The sequence below is a fragment of the Venturia canescens genome, chromosome 5, assembly GCF_019457755.1.
Source record: "Venturia canescens isolate UGA chromosome 5, ASM1945775v1, whole genome shotgun sequence".
In the NCBI taxonomy this organism is placed as follows: domain Eukaryota; kingdom Metazoa; phylum Arthropoda; class Insecta; order Hymenoptera; family Ichneumonidae; genus Venturia; species Venturia canescens.
Window position 1 is genome coordinate 2310785 of NC_057425.1, and position 16215 is coordinate 2326999.

At 38.6% G+C, this 16215-nt stretch overlaps 5 protein-coding genes across 8 annotated transcripts; 2 read left to right on the forward strand and 3 right to left on the reverse strand.

Moving 5' to 3' along the window:
* Nucleotides 1-147: 147 nt before the first annotated feature.
* Nucleotides 148-2593, forward strand: LOC122411164 (uncharacterized). Its single transcript, XM_043419757.1, has 2 exons — nucleotides 148-1809; nucleotides 2201-2593. Exons 1-2 carry the CDS (start codon nucleotides 295-297, stop codon nucleotides 2447-2449), a joined length of 1764 nt encoding a protein of 587 aa, XP_043275692.1. The 5' UTR covers nucleotides 148-294; the 3' UTR covers nucleotides 2450-2593.
* On the reverse strand, nucleotides 2475-4966 carry Rpn3 (regulatory particle non-ATPase 3). Its single transcript, XM_043419758.1, has 2 exons — nucleotides 4856-4966; nucleotides 2475-4180 (listed from the first exon to the last, which is right to left on the reverse strand). Exon 2 carries the CDS (start codon nucleotides 4130-4132, stop codon nucleotides 2630-2632), a length of 1503 nt encoding a protein of 500 aa, XP_043275693.1. The 5' UTR covers nucleotides 4133-4180; nucleotides 4856-4966; the 3' UTR covers nucleotides 2475-2629.
* A 267-nt stretch (nucleotides 4967-5233) lies between these two features.
* Nucleotides 5234-7925, reverse strand: Amacr (Alpha-methylacyl-CoA racemase). Of its 3 annotated transcripts, none has more exons than XM_043418869.1 (6): nucleotides 7810-7925; nucleotides 7251-7476; nucleotides 7014-7155; nucleotides 6775-6918; nucleotides 6428-6674; nucleotides 5234-6353 (listed from the first exon to the last, which is right to left on the reverse strand). In XM_043418869.1, exons 2-6 carry the CDS (start codon nucleotides 7356-7358, stop codon nucleotides 5846-5848), a joined length of 1149 nt encoding a protein of 382 aa, XP_043274804.1. In that variant the 5' UTR covers nucleotides 7359-7476; nucleotides 7810-7925; the 3' UTR covers nucleotides 5234-5845. The 3 variants fall into 3 exon arrangements, with proteins under 3 accessions (XP_043274804.1, XP_043274805.1, XP_043274803.1); XM_043418870.1 differs by having other exon boundaries at nucleotides 7251-7315; nucleotides 7810-7920; XM_043418868.1 differs by having other exon boundaries at nucleotides 7251-7594; nucleotides 7810-7825.
* Nucleotides 7926-8113: 188 nt separating this feature from the next.
* Nucleotides 8114-13410, forward strand: Kap-alpha3 (karyopherin alpha3). The gene is made up of 9 exons (XM_043418867.1): nucleotides 8114-8789; nucleotides 10082-10184; nucleotides 10256-10460; nucleotides 10635-10795; nucleotides 10980-11206; nucleotides 11374-11739; nucleotides 11839-12073; nucleotides 12159-12250; nucleotides 12342-13410. The coding sequence occupies exons 1-9, from the start codon at nucleotides 8724-8726 to the stop codon at nucleotides 12432-12434; spliced, it is 1548 nt and encodes a 515-aa protein (XP_043274802.1). The 5' UTR covers nucleotides 8114-8723; the 3' UTR covers nucleotides 12435-13410.
* mRpL3 (mitochondrial ribosomal protein L3) lies at nucleotides 13091-16029 on the reverse strand. Of its 2 annotated transcripts, XM_043418872.1 has the most exons (8): nucleotides 15872-16029; nucleotides 15546-15784; nucleotides 15332-15425; nucleotides 14851-15096; nucleotides 14541-14666; nucleotides 14260-14420; nucleotides 13960-14149; nucleotides 13091-13863 (listed from the first exon to the last, which is right to left on the reverse strand). In XM_043418872.1, the coding sequence occupies exons 2-8, from the start codon at nucleotides 15605-15607 to the stop codon at nucleotides 13630-13632; spliced, it is 1113 nt and encodes a 370-aa protein (XP_043274807.1). In that variant the 5' UTR covers nucleotides 15608-15784; nucleotides 15872-16029; the 3' UTR covers nucleotides 13091-13629. The 2 variants fall into 2 exon arrangements, with proteins under 2 accessions (XP_043274807.1, XP_043274806.1); XM_043418871.1 differs by having other exon boundaries at nucleotides 15546-16029.
* Nucleotides 16030-16215: the final 186 nt, after the last annotated feature.

Below are 16215 nucleotides of genomic sequence, written 5' to 3' on the forward strand. Positions count from 1 at the left end.
AGAGCGGAGGTAAGAAAATATATAATTTATTTGATTTCTTTCCTCGCTCGTTCTAGTCGACCATGAGGACGCGAAATTCGATACGACGTAACTCGAAACTTTGTTCACAACGTCTAAGGAATCGTCAGTTTTCGGAAAATCGTGAGGTTGACGTGTCGCCTAACCTACAAAGAGGGAATACCGAATAATCACAAAAAACCATGAAAGACTACAATCGATCGTGGAAACGCGTCGACTCTTATGATTTATCTCTGTTTATTTGGTCTCTGGTAAAATCCATGATGAGGAATAGGAATGCCATTGAAGCTGTGCGACTGCAACAGGCACAAGTTTGATAAAGTAATCGATCAAGTGAAAATACTGTCAAAGACTATCGACGAGCTTCAAGAAGAAATCGGGTCTCTGAAAACGAGTTTCGCCGATCAGAGCTCGGACGACGGGAGCTCAGAAGATCGTGAAAATTTCGAAAAAACACGAGACAACGGACCCTTGCGAAAATTGACACAGTGTTTTAGGAGAAATGTTTTTCCTTTTATTTCCAGGGACACCGCGTGTAACCTTAAAAAAAAGTGTTCACAATTTTGTCGTTACTCTGCTCAAACCTCGCCGTGCTCCGCGCAGTTCTGCTCGCAAGAACCTTCCTTTCGTCAATGTCGTTGCACTTCTCCTTCTTCCAACAAAAGAAAATATAATTACGGGCCTTGCCAAAGGCCCGAACCCAGAGTGAAATCGAGTACAAGAAAAACTTCGAAAGTCAGAAAAAAATGTGCAAAAACCGTTCGTAAAAGGCCTGAAAAACTTACACTCTCAACGTCTTCGTCGGACGACAGCTCGAGATGTTCGCCGCGCGTACCCAGGCCCAAGAAATGTCGTTGCTCGCATCAATTGCCCGAAATTCTAAAATCTCGTAAGCCTTCCGACGATGAAACAAAGAAGGAAAAAACAACCCCAAATCAAAATTGTAGACGAAGCGTTGACGAGAACGCCGAGAAGAAAAAATGCGTTGCTGCTGTGACCGAAGACTCGACAACGAGCTCTGGCCTATTAACCAGTAAAACTTCGCTCGATTATCACCCAACAAATTGTCAACGGAGTAAAAAATTCAAGGGAATTAAGGTACTGAGGAGTGCGACGAATGACAGAAAATCGGCGTTGCCTCAGTGTTGTCCGGACTGTCTTCACATTAAGGCGTCGAATATGTGCCCAATGCAGATATCGACGAATGAGATCATAGCAAATTTGGTTATGAATGAAATTTGTAAGAGCAATCTTCAAAAAAAGAGACTCGAGACTCAAGAGACTCAGACGTTTATAAAAAAATCCAGCATAACCGACGATTTACGCTGCGATGCATGCGAGGAGAACGCGGGAAAATGGCTGCGGTGTGGAAGTTTATTTTCACTGATTTCGCACTCGCCGACAACAATCAATTGTTCTCTCAAAACTAATGAATTTACGGAAAAATCGTCACCGAACGTTTGCCACAATCAGGAAAATATAACATTTGAGACAAAACGAGTGATGGCTGCTGAAAACGGAAACGGTTTTCAAGAAACAAATTTTGTTCAGGCAAACTGTAACGAGAAAAAGCCCGCCGTGACATCTAACGAATTACTGAGTGATGAGAGACTCGCGAACAATCGACCGAAGCGAACTTACGTTATTTTGCCAAAAACACTATCAATAAAAATCGATGGTAAAGTCGACCAACTTTTTAATGAGCAACGCGAAGACCTTCCTCCCGAGACTACATGCTTGAAACTCGAAATCGATGATTTAGCACGTTCGTACTGCAGGAGACTATCAAAGGTAATGCTGTGTCGATTTTTATTTTTTATTTTCCGAGCTGAAAAAATGTCGCGAAATATTTTCTAAATTAAAGTTACGAGCCCGGAATAAAATTTTAATATTCTCATTGCGTATGCTCTCCAAATACGAGGTAACAATTTCATTCGATCAAACGCGAGTATCGGAATCTCAAAAGCGGTATGAACTGAGACAGAAAATAAGTGAAATATTTCTCGATGGTCGGTAAAAAAGCAGGTCCATATGTTTTTCTTGAATTACAAAAAGCGCTCGTCCCATATATCGTAAAAAACGCGTGCATAAACTTTTCACTTTTATTTCTCGCACTGACTTACCGACTGCTGGGTCGACTTTAGCCTCTGCTGCGTGATCTGAACTTTTGTAAACTCCACAGGAAGAGTACCCGAGGAGAAAAAGCGAGAAGTATTTTCTTAAATTTTCTTCGTGGTTGAGAAAAAAATTGAAAAGCTCTAGCAACGAAGCGATTAGTAGCGCAAACTGTAAGTGCCGTTCGCCATCTGCGCCCGAGTTATCCGTTGGATCTTGTTCTCTGACTTCGAATTGTAATTTTGGTACGAGCCGGTTGTTTCAACGTCAGACCGTAAATAGGCCTAATTGGAGGGAGGATCAGACGGAACCTTGAATTATGAAATTAAATAAGGATAAAATATCGAAATGGATTTTTTATTCATTTGAATATTTGAATAACGATACAGCATCCAACGAAGTAAAGTTGACGTTCAACAGCGCTGTATGACGATGATAGCAATAAATTGTCTGTGATTCACGTATGCGTATTTTAATAGCTGTGTAAAAATGTGATTTAGGCGAATCCGTCGTCGTCTTCCTCGGCCATTTCCTTAGCAAGTTCCAAATCCTGCTGTTCCCTTTCCCTGCGTTCCTCGGCGGACTCGAGGTCCTTCCCGTACGATTTCGGGGGATAGCGCATGGCCTTGACACTTTCGTTGTGAAGATCGAGGCAGAAAGTGATGCGTTGATGAAAAGCGAGGAGAGGTTCGCGGGTGCAATAAATGTCGGTAGTTTCTTTGCTGCGCATGTAGCCGTTTTCGGGATCGAGAGTCGCCTCGATGACTCCATCGCGGATGGCTTTGGCAACGATGAATTCAGCGTCGACGCCGGAATCGAGGCCCAATTTCCTTGCGATATCGCCGGAGGATATTCTCGAATAGGACAATCCGATCGATCGTATTGCGGTTTTAATGACGTTGTGTCTCAACCGTAGAATCAGAGTGAAGGTATGATCGGTGCGAAATTGGGGACCAAAATTTTCGAGAACTTCGCCGAACCGTTGGAGATTTCCGAGGCGCACGGCCTGAGTCAGCTGGAAGTAAGGTGCGAGAGCCCGGCGGAGGGCAGCCTGTCGGAAAATCTGACGTTCGGGAATATCGCCGAGCAACAGTTCAACGGTGACGGCCAACTTTTGGACGGTTTGACGGAACCCGACGGCGGTTGTTTGCGGGGCTTTTCTCATCGCTTGCACGAGATACTTGTGAGCGGTTGAGTATTCCAGTCGCGCCGCTTTTATTCTACCGACGTAATATAAGAATCTCGCGCATTCGTTGTTGCTCGCGGATTCGGGGAAAGTAGATTTGAGCACGAGCTTGTCCGCTTGGTCGTAAAGATTGTAGTGCAAATAATTTCGAAGGAGGCAATTGATGAGCACGGCTTGACCTTCGAAATCGTTCCTAAGGGTCGTCGTGCGCAAACGTAAATGCAGAAAACCACGGATCTTGTCGAGCTGATTGGTCAGCTCGTAAGCGCGTGAATGATAGAAATAGCATTTCGCTGCAATGAGATCTATCGTCCGACGATTCTGGGCGGTTATCTTTTGTACCAACGCCTCGGAGCATTGCACAGCTTCGTTGTACTTTCTCGTGTCTATTAAACGCACGAGGACCAACAAGTGGATGTACGCGTCGATCTCAGGCAAAAGGGGCAATGCTGAGCTACGGAAACGCTGGATCGCAGCTTGAGTTCCCTCCATGTCCATCGGCTCTTCCACCCAAGCTAACAGAGCCTCCCGCTCCGTTGCTGATCTTGTGTAAAATCCACCGATGACTCCTCGCAGCACAGTCGGATTCAGCTTCCGACGTGTATTCGGTAACGCCCGCAACGCCCTCAATATAAATCTGGGCTCTTTGTTCTGGACCGCCTTTTCTATCTGCCTTGTGTGCTCGCGCAAATCATGAATCGTCGTCAAATCCGTGTCTTTCTTGTCACCCGTATCTCCCTCTCCGTTCACCACCTCCGTACTCGCCACCTCCACTTCCATAGCTTCCGGATTTCTTGCACCTGGGACTCCCATTTTTCTTCGCTCTTGTTATAGAGATTTACCGCACTTCCGTCGTTCGAGCTGGAATAAAATTATCCAGTTTTCAATACGCTTTAGCAATCTACCGCAATTTAATTCAGCTCAATGAAAGCTCAAGAAACAAAACTCAAAAAAATGATACATCATTTTTTCATTTTGATTTTTCAAGATCACGGATCATGGATTGCCTGAGTAATTTTAACAAAACAATAACATTTAGTTTTTTTACTTTCATCTGAAATCAGTATCAATGATAAAAGTTTATGGATTATTTAATGACATTATTTCATAAAAATATGGAAAATTCAATGTTTAAATACTGCACATTTGTATTTTAATAATTCCAAAAATTGGGTTTAAATCACCACTCAGAAATTGTTTTGTGCATTGCAATGATCTATGATTGATATTTGTTACTATTATTACATATTAGAATTTCCCTCTTGAATTTTTGACTCTCTACCGACCTTTAGATGCTTGCGATAATTCACAAGATAATGCGAATATAGACTTTATTCGATGAAATTTCAAAACCGAATGCTTTAGGCGTTATATGGAAATGACTTTTGTAATTTTGAGGCAGAACAACATAACCTCAAACAGAAACTATAAAAACATCCTCACATCATGTTGTATCGCCATAGTTATAGTGTATTGAATTAAAAAATAAAATCATTTTTCGTATCACTTGATTGGTAAGAATTTTTAGTTCATTACCTTTTCAATTGGAATCTTTAATTCTCAAGAAAAGCCACCACACAGTTGGAAGTTGTCAATTCACTGCGACCCGGGTGGTGAGTTTCAATGCCCTTCTTTTCTCACTTGTCTCACTATGTAAACGGAGCCACTAGGACGTATTTTGATGTCTCGCGATATTGCCTGCTGCTGCTAACCGCGCCACAGGATTGGTCGAGCTCTAATCTCAAAGATGAATGTCAGCCAATGAACGTCCGATGAGCTTCCGGATAAATTAGCCTAACAAATTACAAGTTTGGTTTTCGAACTTGTCGGGATTAAAGAGAATAAAATTCTGTGTGCCCAATAGCTGCTTATTTTTGGCAATAATCAGCTACAGAAAAAATATTTAAAATTTCGTTCTCTATAACAATAATATAAATCTTTATTCAAGATACAATATATTCTATAAAAATTGCATTACAATTACATCAACCATGAAAAAATCCTTGTTGATTGCGATACGTCAATCATTTTTTAAATAAAATTTATGAACTCTCATAAAACTTCTATCAAATTACTTGCGTACTATATTTTGTAAATATTGTATGAAGCAACAACCTTTTAAATCTTTGATCTCTGTTATTGAATATTTTATCCAATAAATGCTAAAAAATGCAATCGTAAATCTTTTAATTCGTTCGTCAGGCAAGTGTAAATTAGAAATAAACAAAAATTGCTTATTTTTTACAATATGGAACGAAACTCTATTCTCGATTGAATTGAAGTTTCCTTCAGCCATTTTCATACAGTCTCTAGTTCCATTTGTGTACGAGCTTTTGCATTAGAACGGAAATAAAGCCTCTATTAATCGCATAAGCTCACCGGGAAGACTGGATTTCTAAAAAGTATTGCACTCTCCAGAGCTCTATCAAAACTATTCAACGTTGGACTTGTCAAATCTGTAAATCTGTATCTTCTGGATTACTGACTTTCGTTTTCACGACATTCGACTTGATTATTCTATGAGAATTAAAGTTTGGCTCGTTTTTTCGCTTGTTCTACGACACCAGAGGCGATAGTATCGTCAATGTCCTTGGCACTGAACCCAAACTCGGTTAAGATTTCTCGAGAGTGTTCGCCTGGCATTGGATTGATATTGTGCGCCATAGAAGAGCCAGGTGTTCGAGACAAACGCGCTGCAGGATTTGGAGTCGTTGTACCATCGATAGAGAAAGTGAAACTCTCCCTCGCTCTGTTATGTATATTAGCCGATGCATCCTTCAATGACAGAACTGGTGTAACACACGCATCGGTACCATGAAATATCGCACTCCATTCTTTTTTGGTTTTCTTTTTAAACAGAGCAGCAAGCTTCTCCCGATTTTTCTCGAATTCGGAATATTGCGGAATTTCGTCGTCCGAAACACCAAGCTTTTCTAGCAGAAGGTTGTAAAATTGTGGCTCTAATGCCCCGATTGCCATGTACTTTCCATCTTCGGTCTCGTACGTGTCGTAGAAGTGAGCTCCTGTGTCTAGTCTGAAATTGAGATAAACATTATCATCAGCTTTAATATTCATTTTTATAATATTATTATTTATAATTTCATTTACATGTTTTTTCCTCTCGGGTTCCCCCAGAGCCCTGGCACTTTCTGCGATCGAAACAACCAAGTACCCAAATAAGCAGCACCTTCCGTCATTGATAAATCAATCACTTGACCCAGCTGACTCTGCGAGCGCTCGTAAAGGGCCATAACAATCGCAAAGGCACACATCAATCCACCACCACCAAAATCAGCAGCTAAATTCACAGGTGGTGTTGGTTTTTCACCTTGTCTTCCAAATAACGATAATAATCCTTGGAATGAAAATCAATTTGTCAACTATTGATCTTCTTTCACTAATTCATAGTATGGATGAGAAACTTTCGTGTTCATTTTTGACGATGAGTCCAGTACCTGATAAGCTCAAAAAATTAATATCATGTCCAGCCATATCGGCATAAGGTCCTTCTTGTCCGAATCCTGTCAATCTTGCATAAATCAAACTCTTGTTTCTAGCCATTAAGTCCTGTGGGCCCAAATTCAATTTTTCCATGACACCTATCGACGAAAAGCATGAATTGAATACGGAGAAAATAAAGTCTACATGCACATTGGTTAAAAAAATGGCACTCATTAATGCAAATTATGTAAACCTCTTCTGAATGGATCGATGATGACATCACTTCGATCGCTCAACTTCTTGAAAACCTCTACACCGCTGCGGGTCTTCAAATTCAGTGCAATGGATTTTTTCCCGTGTCCGAGAACATCAGGATATCCGCCGATCGATCCAGTCTTAATTTTGAAAGAGTTTAGAACGTTCGATAATTTGTTAGATGTGAAAAATTAAATATTGTCGGTAGTAAGAGTGAAAAAACGGAGCTATTTACCTTCTCAACTTTGATGACCGAAGCACCATAATCCGCGAGTAACATACCACAAAAGGGGGCTGGAGCTAAACCCGCAAGTTCCAATACCTTAATCCTTTTTAGTGGCATATTATAAAACTTTTGAGGAGCGTCAATAACAATTGCGATATGTATTGTTCAAATAATCATGTTTGCAATGTCATAATAGAAATGACGTTTTAAGAACTTTGATCCTGTATCCTGTTGACTGAATTCGAAAATGTATCGCTTTCGCATTGATTCGCTCAAAACATGTAAATAACACGATCGCTATCTTGAGTTTTGTTATCTCACATGACAGATCGTATTTATCTTTACTTTGGTATCTGGATGATAAAACAAATATCTGTCATTGGAAAAAAGAAATATTCAAACGGACTTTTTTATAAAATTTTTTCGATGTCGGACTTGGTCAAAATCTTTCTATTATTCAATAATCAAGGACGATAGTTTTTTATCTGGGATAAATTACATTCTTCTGGGCGAGTGTATAGATGTAAATTTATTTGCATTTATCGAAAATACTAACAGTAACCAATACCTGGCAGTTTTTAAAAATTGGACCAATGAAAAAATCGCGATTGCAGTTTCTGAAAAATGCTTTTTCTCTTTATGAAAATGCTATGGGTCGTGTTTTTTTTTTTCAAAATTATGAATTGTACTTGGCCCCGGACTCTACCGCGAGTCTCTTGATGATACACAACATTGCTCAACGTAAGGGATTATGTATATTGATTAAAAAAAAAAATCTGACTCGTATAGTGCTACGAAGAATTTAGATTTCACAAAAAATAGGGTAAACAAACGTTGAATTCGCTGTAGGAATAAACAGCGAAATTAGTGGATCGCAAAATCACAGGAGTGAACGTCGCGTTGGAAAGTCGCCTTTTCGTTTGGTTCTGGTGTTTTTTTCTCCTGATACCACGGCGCTCGAGGGGCTAAAAACTGTGCGGTTTCCGGAAGGTTCTTTTACACAGCGACAGAAAACGTGCGTGACTCGAGTAAAGAAAAAAAAACCATTTCGCCAAAAAAGTGAATGACACGAGAAATTCGTTTAACAAAAAACGCGTGTATGCATCTTATTTGCATATGAAATTGTCCCTTAAGCGAGCTGACACTAACCGTTAATACACGTACGACTTTGTAGTAGTTATGCAGTTGCGAAAATAGGTGGGCATTGAAGTAGGGAATAGCCGTCGTGGAGCAGGTAAAACGGCACGTTAAAACGCGACACGCAGGTTAAAAAAGCGAATAAAAATATACGTCGTTGAAGAGAAGTGTATATGCGCGCGTGTGTATTCCAAAAGTACAAAACAGATATAGTGCGCGAAGCGATCGACGACAGGAGTGGTGTTCGTTGTAACGGAGACGTGCGTGCTCTCCCAAAAACTCCGGTGTAACCGGCGTACCAATTCACATACTCGAGTACGACATTGGTTATTGTAAAGAAAAAAAATGGCGGCCGAAATGCAAAACAAGAATCGTATGATGGTTTTCAAGAACAAAGGAAAAGATCAGGAGGTAAGTATTTCAAATTTCAATTTTTTCTAACATCATTTCACACCATTTTTCCTACATTCTTCCAAAATCGCCACTGAATTGACTCACGGAACTCCCGTTTGCCGTTCGCTACACACAATTCTCACGTTTCGTTAGCACGCAACGCTCTTGTTCCGAATCCACACTTCGCGTGTGATTCACCTTCAATATTATTTTATCCCACGTTTTTATCATTTGCAATATATTAATTTTTCATTAACTTTCCCCCTCTCCTAAGATACTTTGTTCCACAGCTTTTAGCCTCTCCGATTTTGCACCCATTTTTTCTCAATTCCTCTAATCTCTTCCCGCATGTATCCGAGAACACAATAATTCGAGCATCCGCGAAAACGCGTGCCATTTTGAGCAATGCCATAGATGCCCACGATCATGTGTCTCAAATATTTTTGCACAAATTTTCATTATTGTGATATAGAAGTAATTTTTTTCTGATCAACCATTTTTCTCATTGTTCTTTTGGTAAAATGAAAACTCAACGTAACGGTTAATTTTTCGAAATTTTTTCGAACAAATCTACTTTGAGTTGAAATTGGTAATAAGCATGTACTATTTCGTTTTGAATTCAATGTTTTCTTCCAAATTTTTTTACTTAAATTTGTGTTGTTGCATTACAACAAAAGTTGAATATTCATTTGCGGTCACTGAGTCTGAAAATTAGATGATTGTTTTTCCACATTTCCTTGTACCAAATCTGTCAGAAAAGTCAATCCCATTTTATATTCTAAGGAGAGAGAAAATATTTTTGTTTTTTTTTCATTTTGTCTACTCATGAATATCACTTTTTTTATAATTTGCGTAGTGTCAAATCTGAATCGTAAGCATGCACCTTTGAACTTCTTATTGCATTTGAAAGCTTTTGTTTGAATATTTCCAATGAAGCTTTATGTCAAAAACTTTCACCGTTCTGTTTGAATAACGAAACTATGTAGAAAATTCATTAGAATTTTATGGGAAATCCGACCAATACTTATCATTGACTACCCAAAGTCAATTTTTGCAATTGAGCAAGATTACCTGATTTCTCTGACAATCTAATATTGAACAAAAAAAAATTTGTTTAATTCTCATAATTCAAACTTTAGGTTTGAGCTAAACATTAAAAAATTGTTTATCGAACAATTAACCTCAAAATATTGTAGAAAAGTTTATAGAGAAGTTTAAAATGTAACCAAAACAATTCTTAGTGATTACTGTGTGTTGATTTTCAACATTTATAACTGAAAAGTTCTAAAATGGAAAAACTTGATTCCCAGGAAATGAGAAGAAGACGAAACGAAGTGACTGTCGAATTACGAAAAAACAAACGAGAGGAGACTCTTCAGAAACGACGAAACGTACCTATAACAGACTCAACGGGTGCGTAGTTTTAACAATAGAGAATAGAGAAACAATATCTGTGAATTAATCAATTAAATATCATATTTCAGACGAAGACGATATTGAGAGAACACTCTCAAAGATTAACTTGAAAGAACTCGTTGAGAAGGCAGCCAGTTCGAACCCAACTGAACAGTTGCAAGCTGTACAGTCCGTTCGGAAGTTACTTTCATCAGATCGGAATCCACCAATTGACCCGCTTATCGAGAGTGGAATATTGCCAATTTTGGTACATTGTCTTGAACAGGAAAATAGGTGAGATCAGTCAATCCTCAATTGACGATATTTTGTTCATTGTTCTTCTTTTCATACTTGGATTTTTCGAATTTATATTTATGAATTTTTTATGAATATATCAGACAATGGAGAGTGTGTTGAAAATTCAGGCAGGCTTGAAAGGCTCAATGTCAATTTTTTTCTATGTTTCAGTCCTTCCCTGCAGTTTGAAGCTGCATGGGCTTTGACGAACATTGCCAGTGGAACATCGGAACAAACGCAAGCAGTCGTAGCTGCCGGTGCTGTGCCACATTTCCTTCATCTGCTACTATCGAGTCAACAAAATGTTTGTGAACAGGCAGTTTGGGCGTTAGGTAAGTTTTTTGCATACCATTCAATTGTTTAACAACAATTGATATCAATTAATTCGAACATCTATGCGAACTAACGTTTTGTTTTATTGAAAAGAAAAAACTTTGGCTTGAAATTCATCCAATAACTAACGACTATGGAGGATCTTGAAAATCGAGATATTTTAAAATTAATTCTGTTTCTTAGGTAATATTATCGGTGATGGACCGGCGCCGAGAGATTACGTGATTAATCTTGGTGTCGTAGAACCTCTGTTAACGTTTATTAAGCCCGACATACCAATAACGTTTTTACGCAACGTCACGTGGGTCATCGTAAACTTATGTAGAAATAAAGATCCACCACCACCGGTTCAAACGATAAAAGAAATATTGCCAGCTCTTAACATCCTCATTCATCATACGGACGTTAACGTAAGTCGATTAATCATAAAAAAAACGTACGATTAATTACTAACCAATGTTACAAAAGTTGTTCCATCCTAATCTTTCTTGAGCCAACTTTGAATAGTGATGGTGATCAATCATATGATTGAATTGTATTTTATAAAAATGATTAAACAATGAAATATTTAACGTAGATTCTCGTTGACACGGTGTGGGCACTGAGTTACCTGACCGATGGTGGTAACGACCAAATCCAAATGGTCATTGACAGTGGAGTCGTTCCACAATTGATTCCGTTACTATCGCACAAGGACGTAAAGCTTCAAACGGCTGCCTTAAGAGCAGTTGGAAACATCGTAACCGGCACTGACGAACAGACGCAAACAGTTTTGAACTGTCAAGCACTTTCGCATTTCCCGAATCTACTTACTCACTCGAAGGACAAAATTTGCAAAGAGGCCGTGTGGTTCCTATCGAACATAACAGCAGGAAATCAATCGCAGGTCGAGGCTGTATTAGAAGCTGGTCTTTTGCCCCTCATCATACGCAACTTATCCAAGGTATTGATTTTTGTTCCACTAATCTTTCGTAAGAACTCTTTCTCTCAATATTTCGGGATTTCAAGGTTAATTCCCTGTCAATTCTTTTTCCTGGAACAGTCGGACTTCCAAACTCAAAAGGAGGCAGCATGGGCAATTAGCAATATGACGATAAGCGGCAACAGGGACCAGGTTGCACGATTGATACAATTTGGCGTTATCGAACCTTTCTGCGAGCTTCTCTCGTGCAAAGACGTCCAGGTTCTACAGGTAGTACTCGACGGTATCAATAATATGCTCAGACTCGCTGGGCCGGAGGTTGAACAATTGGCCAACATGATCGAAGAATGTTCCGGTTAGTTATCCTCCCAATAGTCTCGCAAATTATCACGATAATATAGTTCCATTTTCAATCAATCACTCCTTTCGTGACTTTTCAGGTTTGGATAAAATCGAGGCACTGCAGAACCACGAAAACGTAGACATTTACAAATTAGCTTACGATATTATTGAACAATACTTTTCGGAAGAGGTAAGAGACTCACTTGTTGAACTGTATCACTAGAGAATATTCGAGTAATGAATTTTTTTCAATTCATCGTAAAATGACGTTTCTCTTTCAGGCTGACGATACGAATCTTGCACCGCCGGTTGGAGAAGGAGCTTTCGAATTCGATCCCACGACGACTATTCCAAGCGAAGGTTTCAAATTCTGAGACGACCTCATCGTTCCCTATCCAATCGTGCCGTCCCCTGACAAACATAATTATCACCACCACAGCAGCGGAGCGATTTTGCTTCCTCTTTCCTTCACCGACACGAAGTCTTTGTTCCGATGATATGACGAAGTGACGGCCACGGCCATCGTAACAATCGAGAATCGAAGAATTTCATAGTTTTATTTCGTGTGATGCATGCGCATCAACGGATGAAATAATTATGAGAATAAATAGCATGGACGATGAAAATCATTGGTAAACAAGTAACAAGACGAAAAACGAAAAAAAAAACAAACAAAAAAAAATCGTAAACAACAAACACCGGGGGCCTTCTTGAACGCATGTATCACCGAGAAGAATAACAACGAGAATCCGTGGCCATCAATCGAGATAAAAGCCCCGAGAAAGTATGAACGCGAACTTTTACAAAAGGAGCAAGTTATCATAAACTTTACACGAATCGACCGTCTTTTGTTCTTTTCATCTTCTTCTTCTTCTTCTTCTTCTTCCATTTAATTTACTGATAAACATTACATTTTTATTGCATATTATTATTGAAGTAACAAGTCTACAAACAAAATAAAAACTACTGATGCTAGATATATATGACGACACTCGTATATTCCTATTTGAAGAACAAAACAAACGTGTAATTATGGATAATTTGATTTATTTTTCAACTGCACGTTAGACAAAGAAAAAAGACGTTTTTTCTCATGATCGATGATGCTTCATCGATCCCTCGTACGGGTCGGGTGTCTTGGTTATTCGTGTTACTTTGAATGAAAGAAAAAGAAAACAATTGAGAAAACATACGTTTCGTGTATATTTTAGGCAAGTTAAATTTATAGTGATATTGGATTACTAAATAAATGAATCAATTGACTACTTCGCGATTAGTAGGCATTAATTAATATGATAACACGTTCTTCTGTACGGAACAAGCGAAAACAATAAAAAAGAGAAAAACGCATTTTGCATTAATACTACGTTACACTTCAATCAATTTGGCCGATTAACATTCACAACTGTAAATTTTATCATTGGAAAATAAGCACAAATTGTTTCAGTTTCGATATTTATTTTGAAATTTGCACATTTCCTTGATTTTTTTTCTTTTTCGGCATTTTGAGAATTTTATTTGAGGATACATATTTATTCGAAAACGTTTTTATTCGATTTTTATACACGGTTATGCTTCTTTGAATTCTATTGAGGGTGCGTTGAATGGATGAACATCATCCGCGTAGGTTTCTTCCGGGAGAGTTTCTTCAGGTTTTGGTACGTACGTAGGAAAATTACAAGGTTCTCTCAATTTTTTCGTGGGCAATAGAGTGTCATAAATTTGCAGCAAGGTGTTCGTTTCGCCTGGAAGATTCTGTGCCTTTACCCACAAAACGTTGTACTTGGTATTGACGCGAAGGATCTGTGCGAAAAAAAAAAACCAGAATTAATAGAATTTTGCCCAAATCCCTCTTTTGCACTCGCAAGGAGGTAGTGTTGATGTGTGAAGACAAATCACCTGAACTCCTCTAAGAATTCGATAACGATTGCCCATGTGACCGGGCATTTTCGTTCCTGGCATGACACGCGCTTTCGTACCGCCCGAGCCGATGTTTCCTGGTCTTCTATGGGTTTTTGTTTGTCCGTGAGTCGCTGGCTGCCCATGAAATCCCCATCTTTTCATGACTCCTTGAAAACCACGGTCAACACTGAATATGCAAACCATTTAGAATTAGCCATAGAACCATTAGAATAGTAATTTGGAGTTTCCTTTTCGCTTGAATTTATTTATTCATTTTTCATAGATTTGATTACGTACGTTTTCCCCCTTATGTCAACAAAAGTTCCTGCTTTGTAATGTGCCGCAAACAGCGGAGTGCCAGGTTGTAAAGCAGCGTTCGGTGTGACCAAAAACCTTGCCAGTAATTTTTTTGGCATTACACCGGCTTCTGTAAACATTCCACAGTATTCCTTTGTGAACTGCAATCCAAAAAAGAGTAAAAAAAATTATAACTCTGAATTCGAGTTTATGTGAAAGAATAAATTTTCCAAAACAATTTCATTACACATTTCAAAACTGTGTATCCAATTCTCACGCACCTTTTGTGGATCTTCGCTTTCCGCACCAATAACCAAACATCCGAGCCTTCGCTTTGGACGTTTTTTCCCTATCTTAGGATTGTAGTCTTCTGGAGGAATATATTTTATAACATGATTATCAGCAACCTGAAATGAATGGTCTTTTTTATCGCGAGATTTTTGTATTATTTATTAATAATTGTAATAATCTGAGACAATGAAAATTTACAGTGGTGATGTTTTTCCTGTTGTTGAAAATTAAGTTGGAAATTTCATGCGTTAAAATAGAATTGTTTCTTTGAAATGAATTCTTATCAATCTTTCCCATTACCTGTAATAATGTAGCTAAGACTCTTTTTCCATTTTTCAACCACATTGGATAAATTCCAAGTTTCTTTGCTATGACACCAGTGCGAGTAGAATCCGGTGCCCATTCCATTTGTGGTTCTATGGGCTCAGCTTTCAGTGGGGAATTGTGATTTGTCATACCGATACCGATATCACGGGGTCCCCACTTGTCTTCTATAACTTCTTGGACAAACTTAGCGTTTTCACGAGTAACTTCTTCTCTGTGAAGCTGCGAATGTGAATATGATATCAGGCAGGGTGTCAGGCTATATTAACATATACATGAATAAACTTTGGAATGATCTATTTGATTGATGTATGGGATGATTTAAAAAATTCTCAATCGTAGCAGAATTGGCAAGAAAAAATTCATATAATGTTATTAGAATTGGTTAGAAGTATGATCAGAGTGATAAGGTAAATAGATTGTACAATAACCAACACGTTATACAATTTTTGCTTACCACACGATGTTGTTTAGGTAACCATGGCGGATATTGTTTTTTTGGTATGTTTAACCGGGGCCCTGCTCGGTTGGGTATATTCGTGAGATCGATTCTGTAAAAAAAAAAAAAAAAAAAAAGAGTAATTTAGCCTCCATTTTTTTAATTAAAAATTGGTTTTCAATGACAGAGAATGAACCATTGATTAAAAGACAAACCAACTATGAATATTTACCTGGGCTTCAAAAAATTACTGACGATACTGAAAGTACCACGGCCTTTGAAGAGCGTTGCCATTCTAATTTCGGTAAGACGGCAGCTAGTAGAGAAACATTGTTACAGATAAGCGCAAAAAATATAGAAACTCGATGACAATAGTCCGAATCGAGTTGTAACTGTTTCGTTATATCCACTGATGAATGTCGATTTATCACGGAAGTTCGATTATTCTGGATACACTGTGAGACTCAGAAGCTGTCAATTAATAAAAACAAGTTTGTAATAAAAATTGCGGTGCACGGTAAATCAAATGAAACGAGGTTATTGTAAATTCGGTTCCACCATTACGAAACACCGCTCTAGACCGGTCGCCACGCGTATTTTTTCCCAATTGTAAATTGTAAGGAACATCCGAAGATTCAGGAAAGCTGATTGGTTGGTGATTACTGGAATCTAATAATGAATTTTGAAAGCCAATCAAAAACTCGCGTTAACTCGATATTAATATTAGGACGGGAAATTTCATGTGCAGTAGCCTTACATGTGGATTGTGAAATCACGTGATCATTTATTTTATTGAAAATGTTGCAGATGGCGCCACTGGCTGATTCCGTCAAATGTAACGGTTTTTTTTCAAGAATTCCGTACAGACCGTACAGTGATAAATTGTGTTCTTCCGCGGGTAA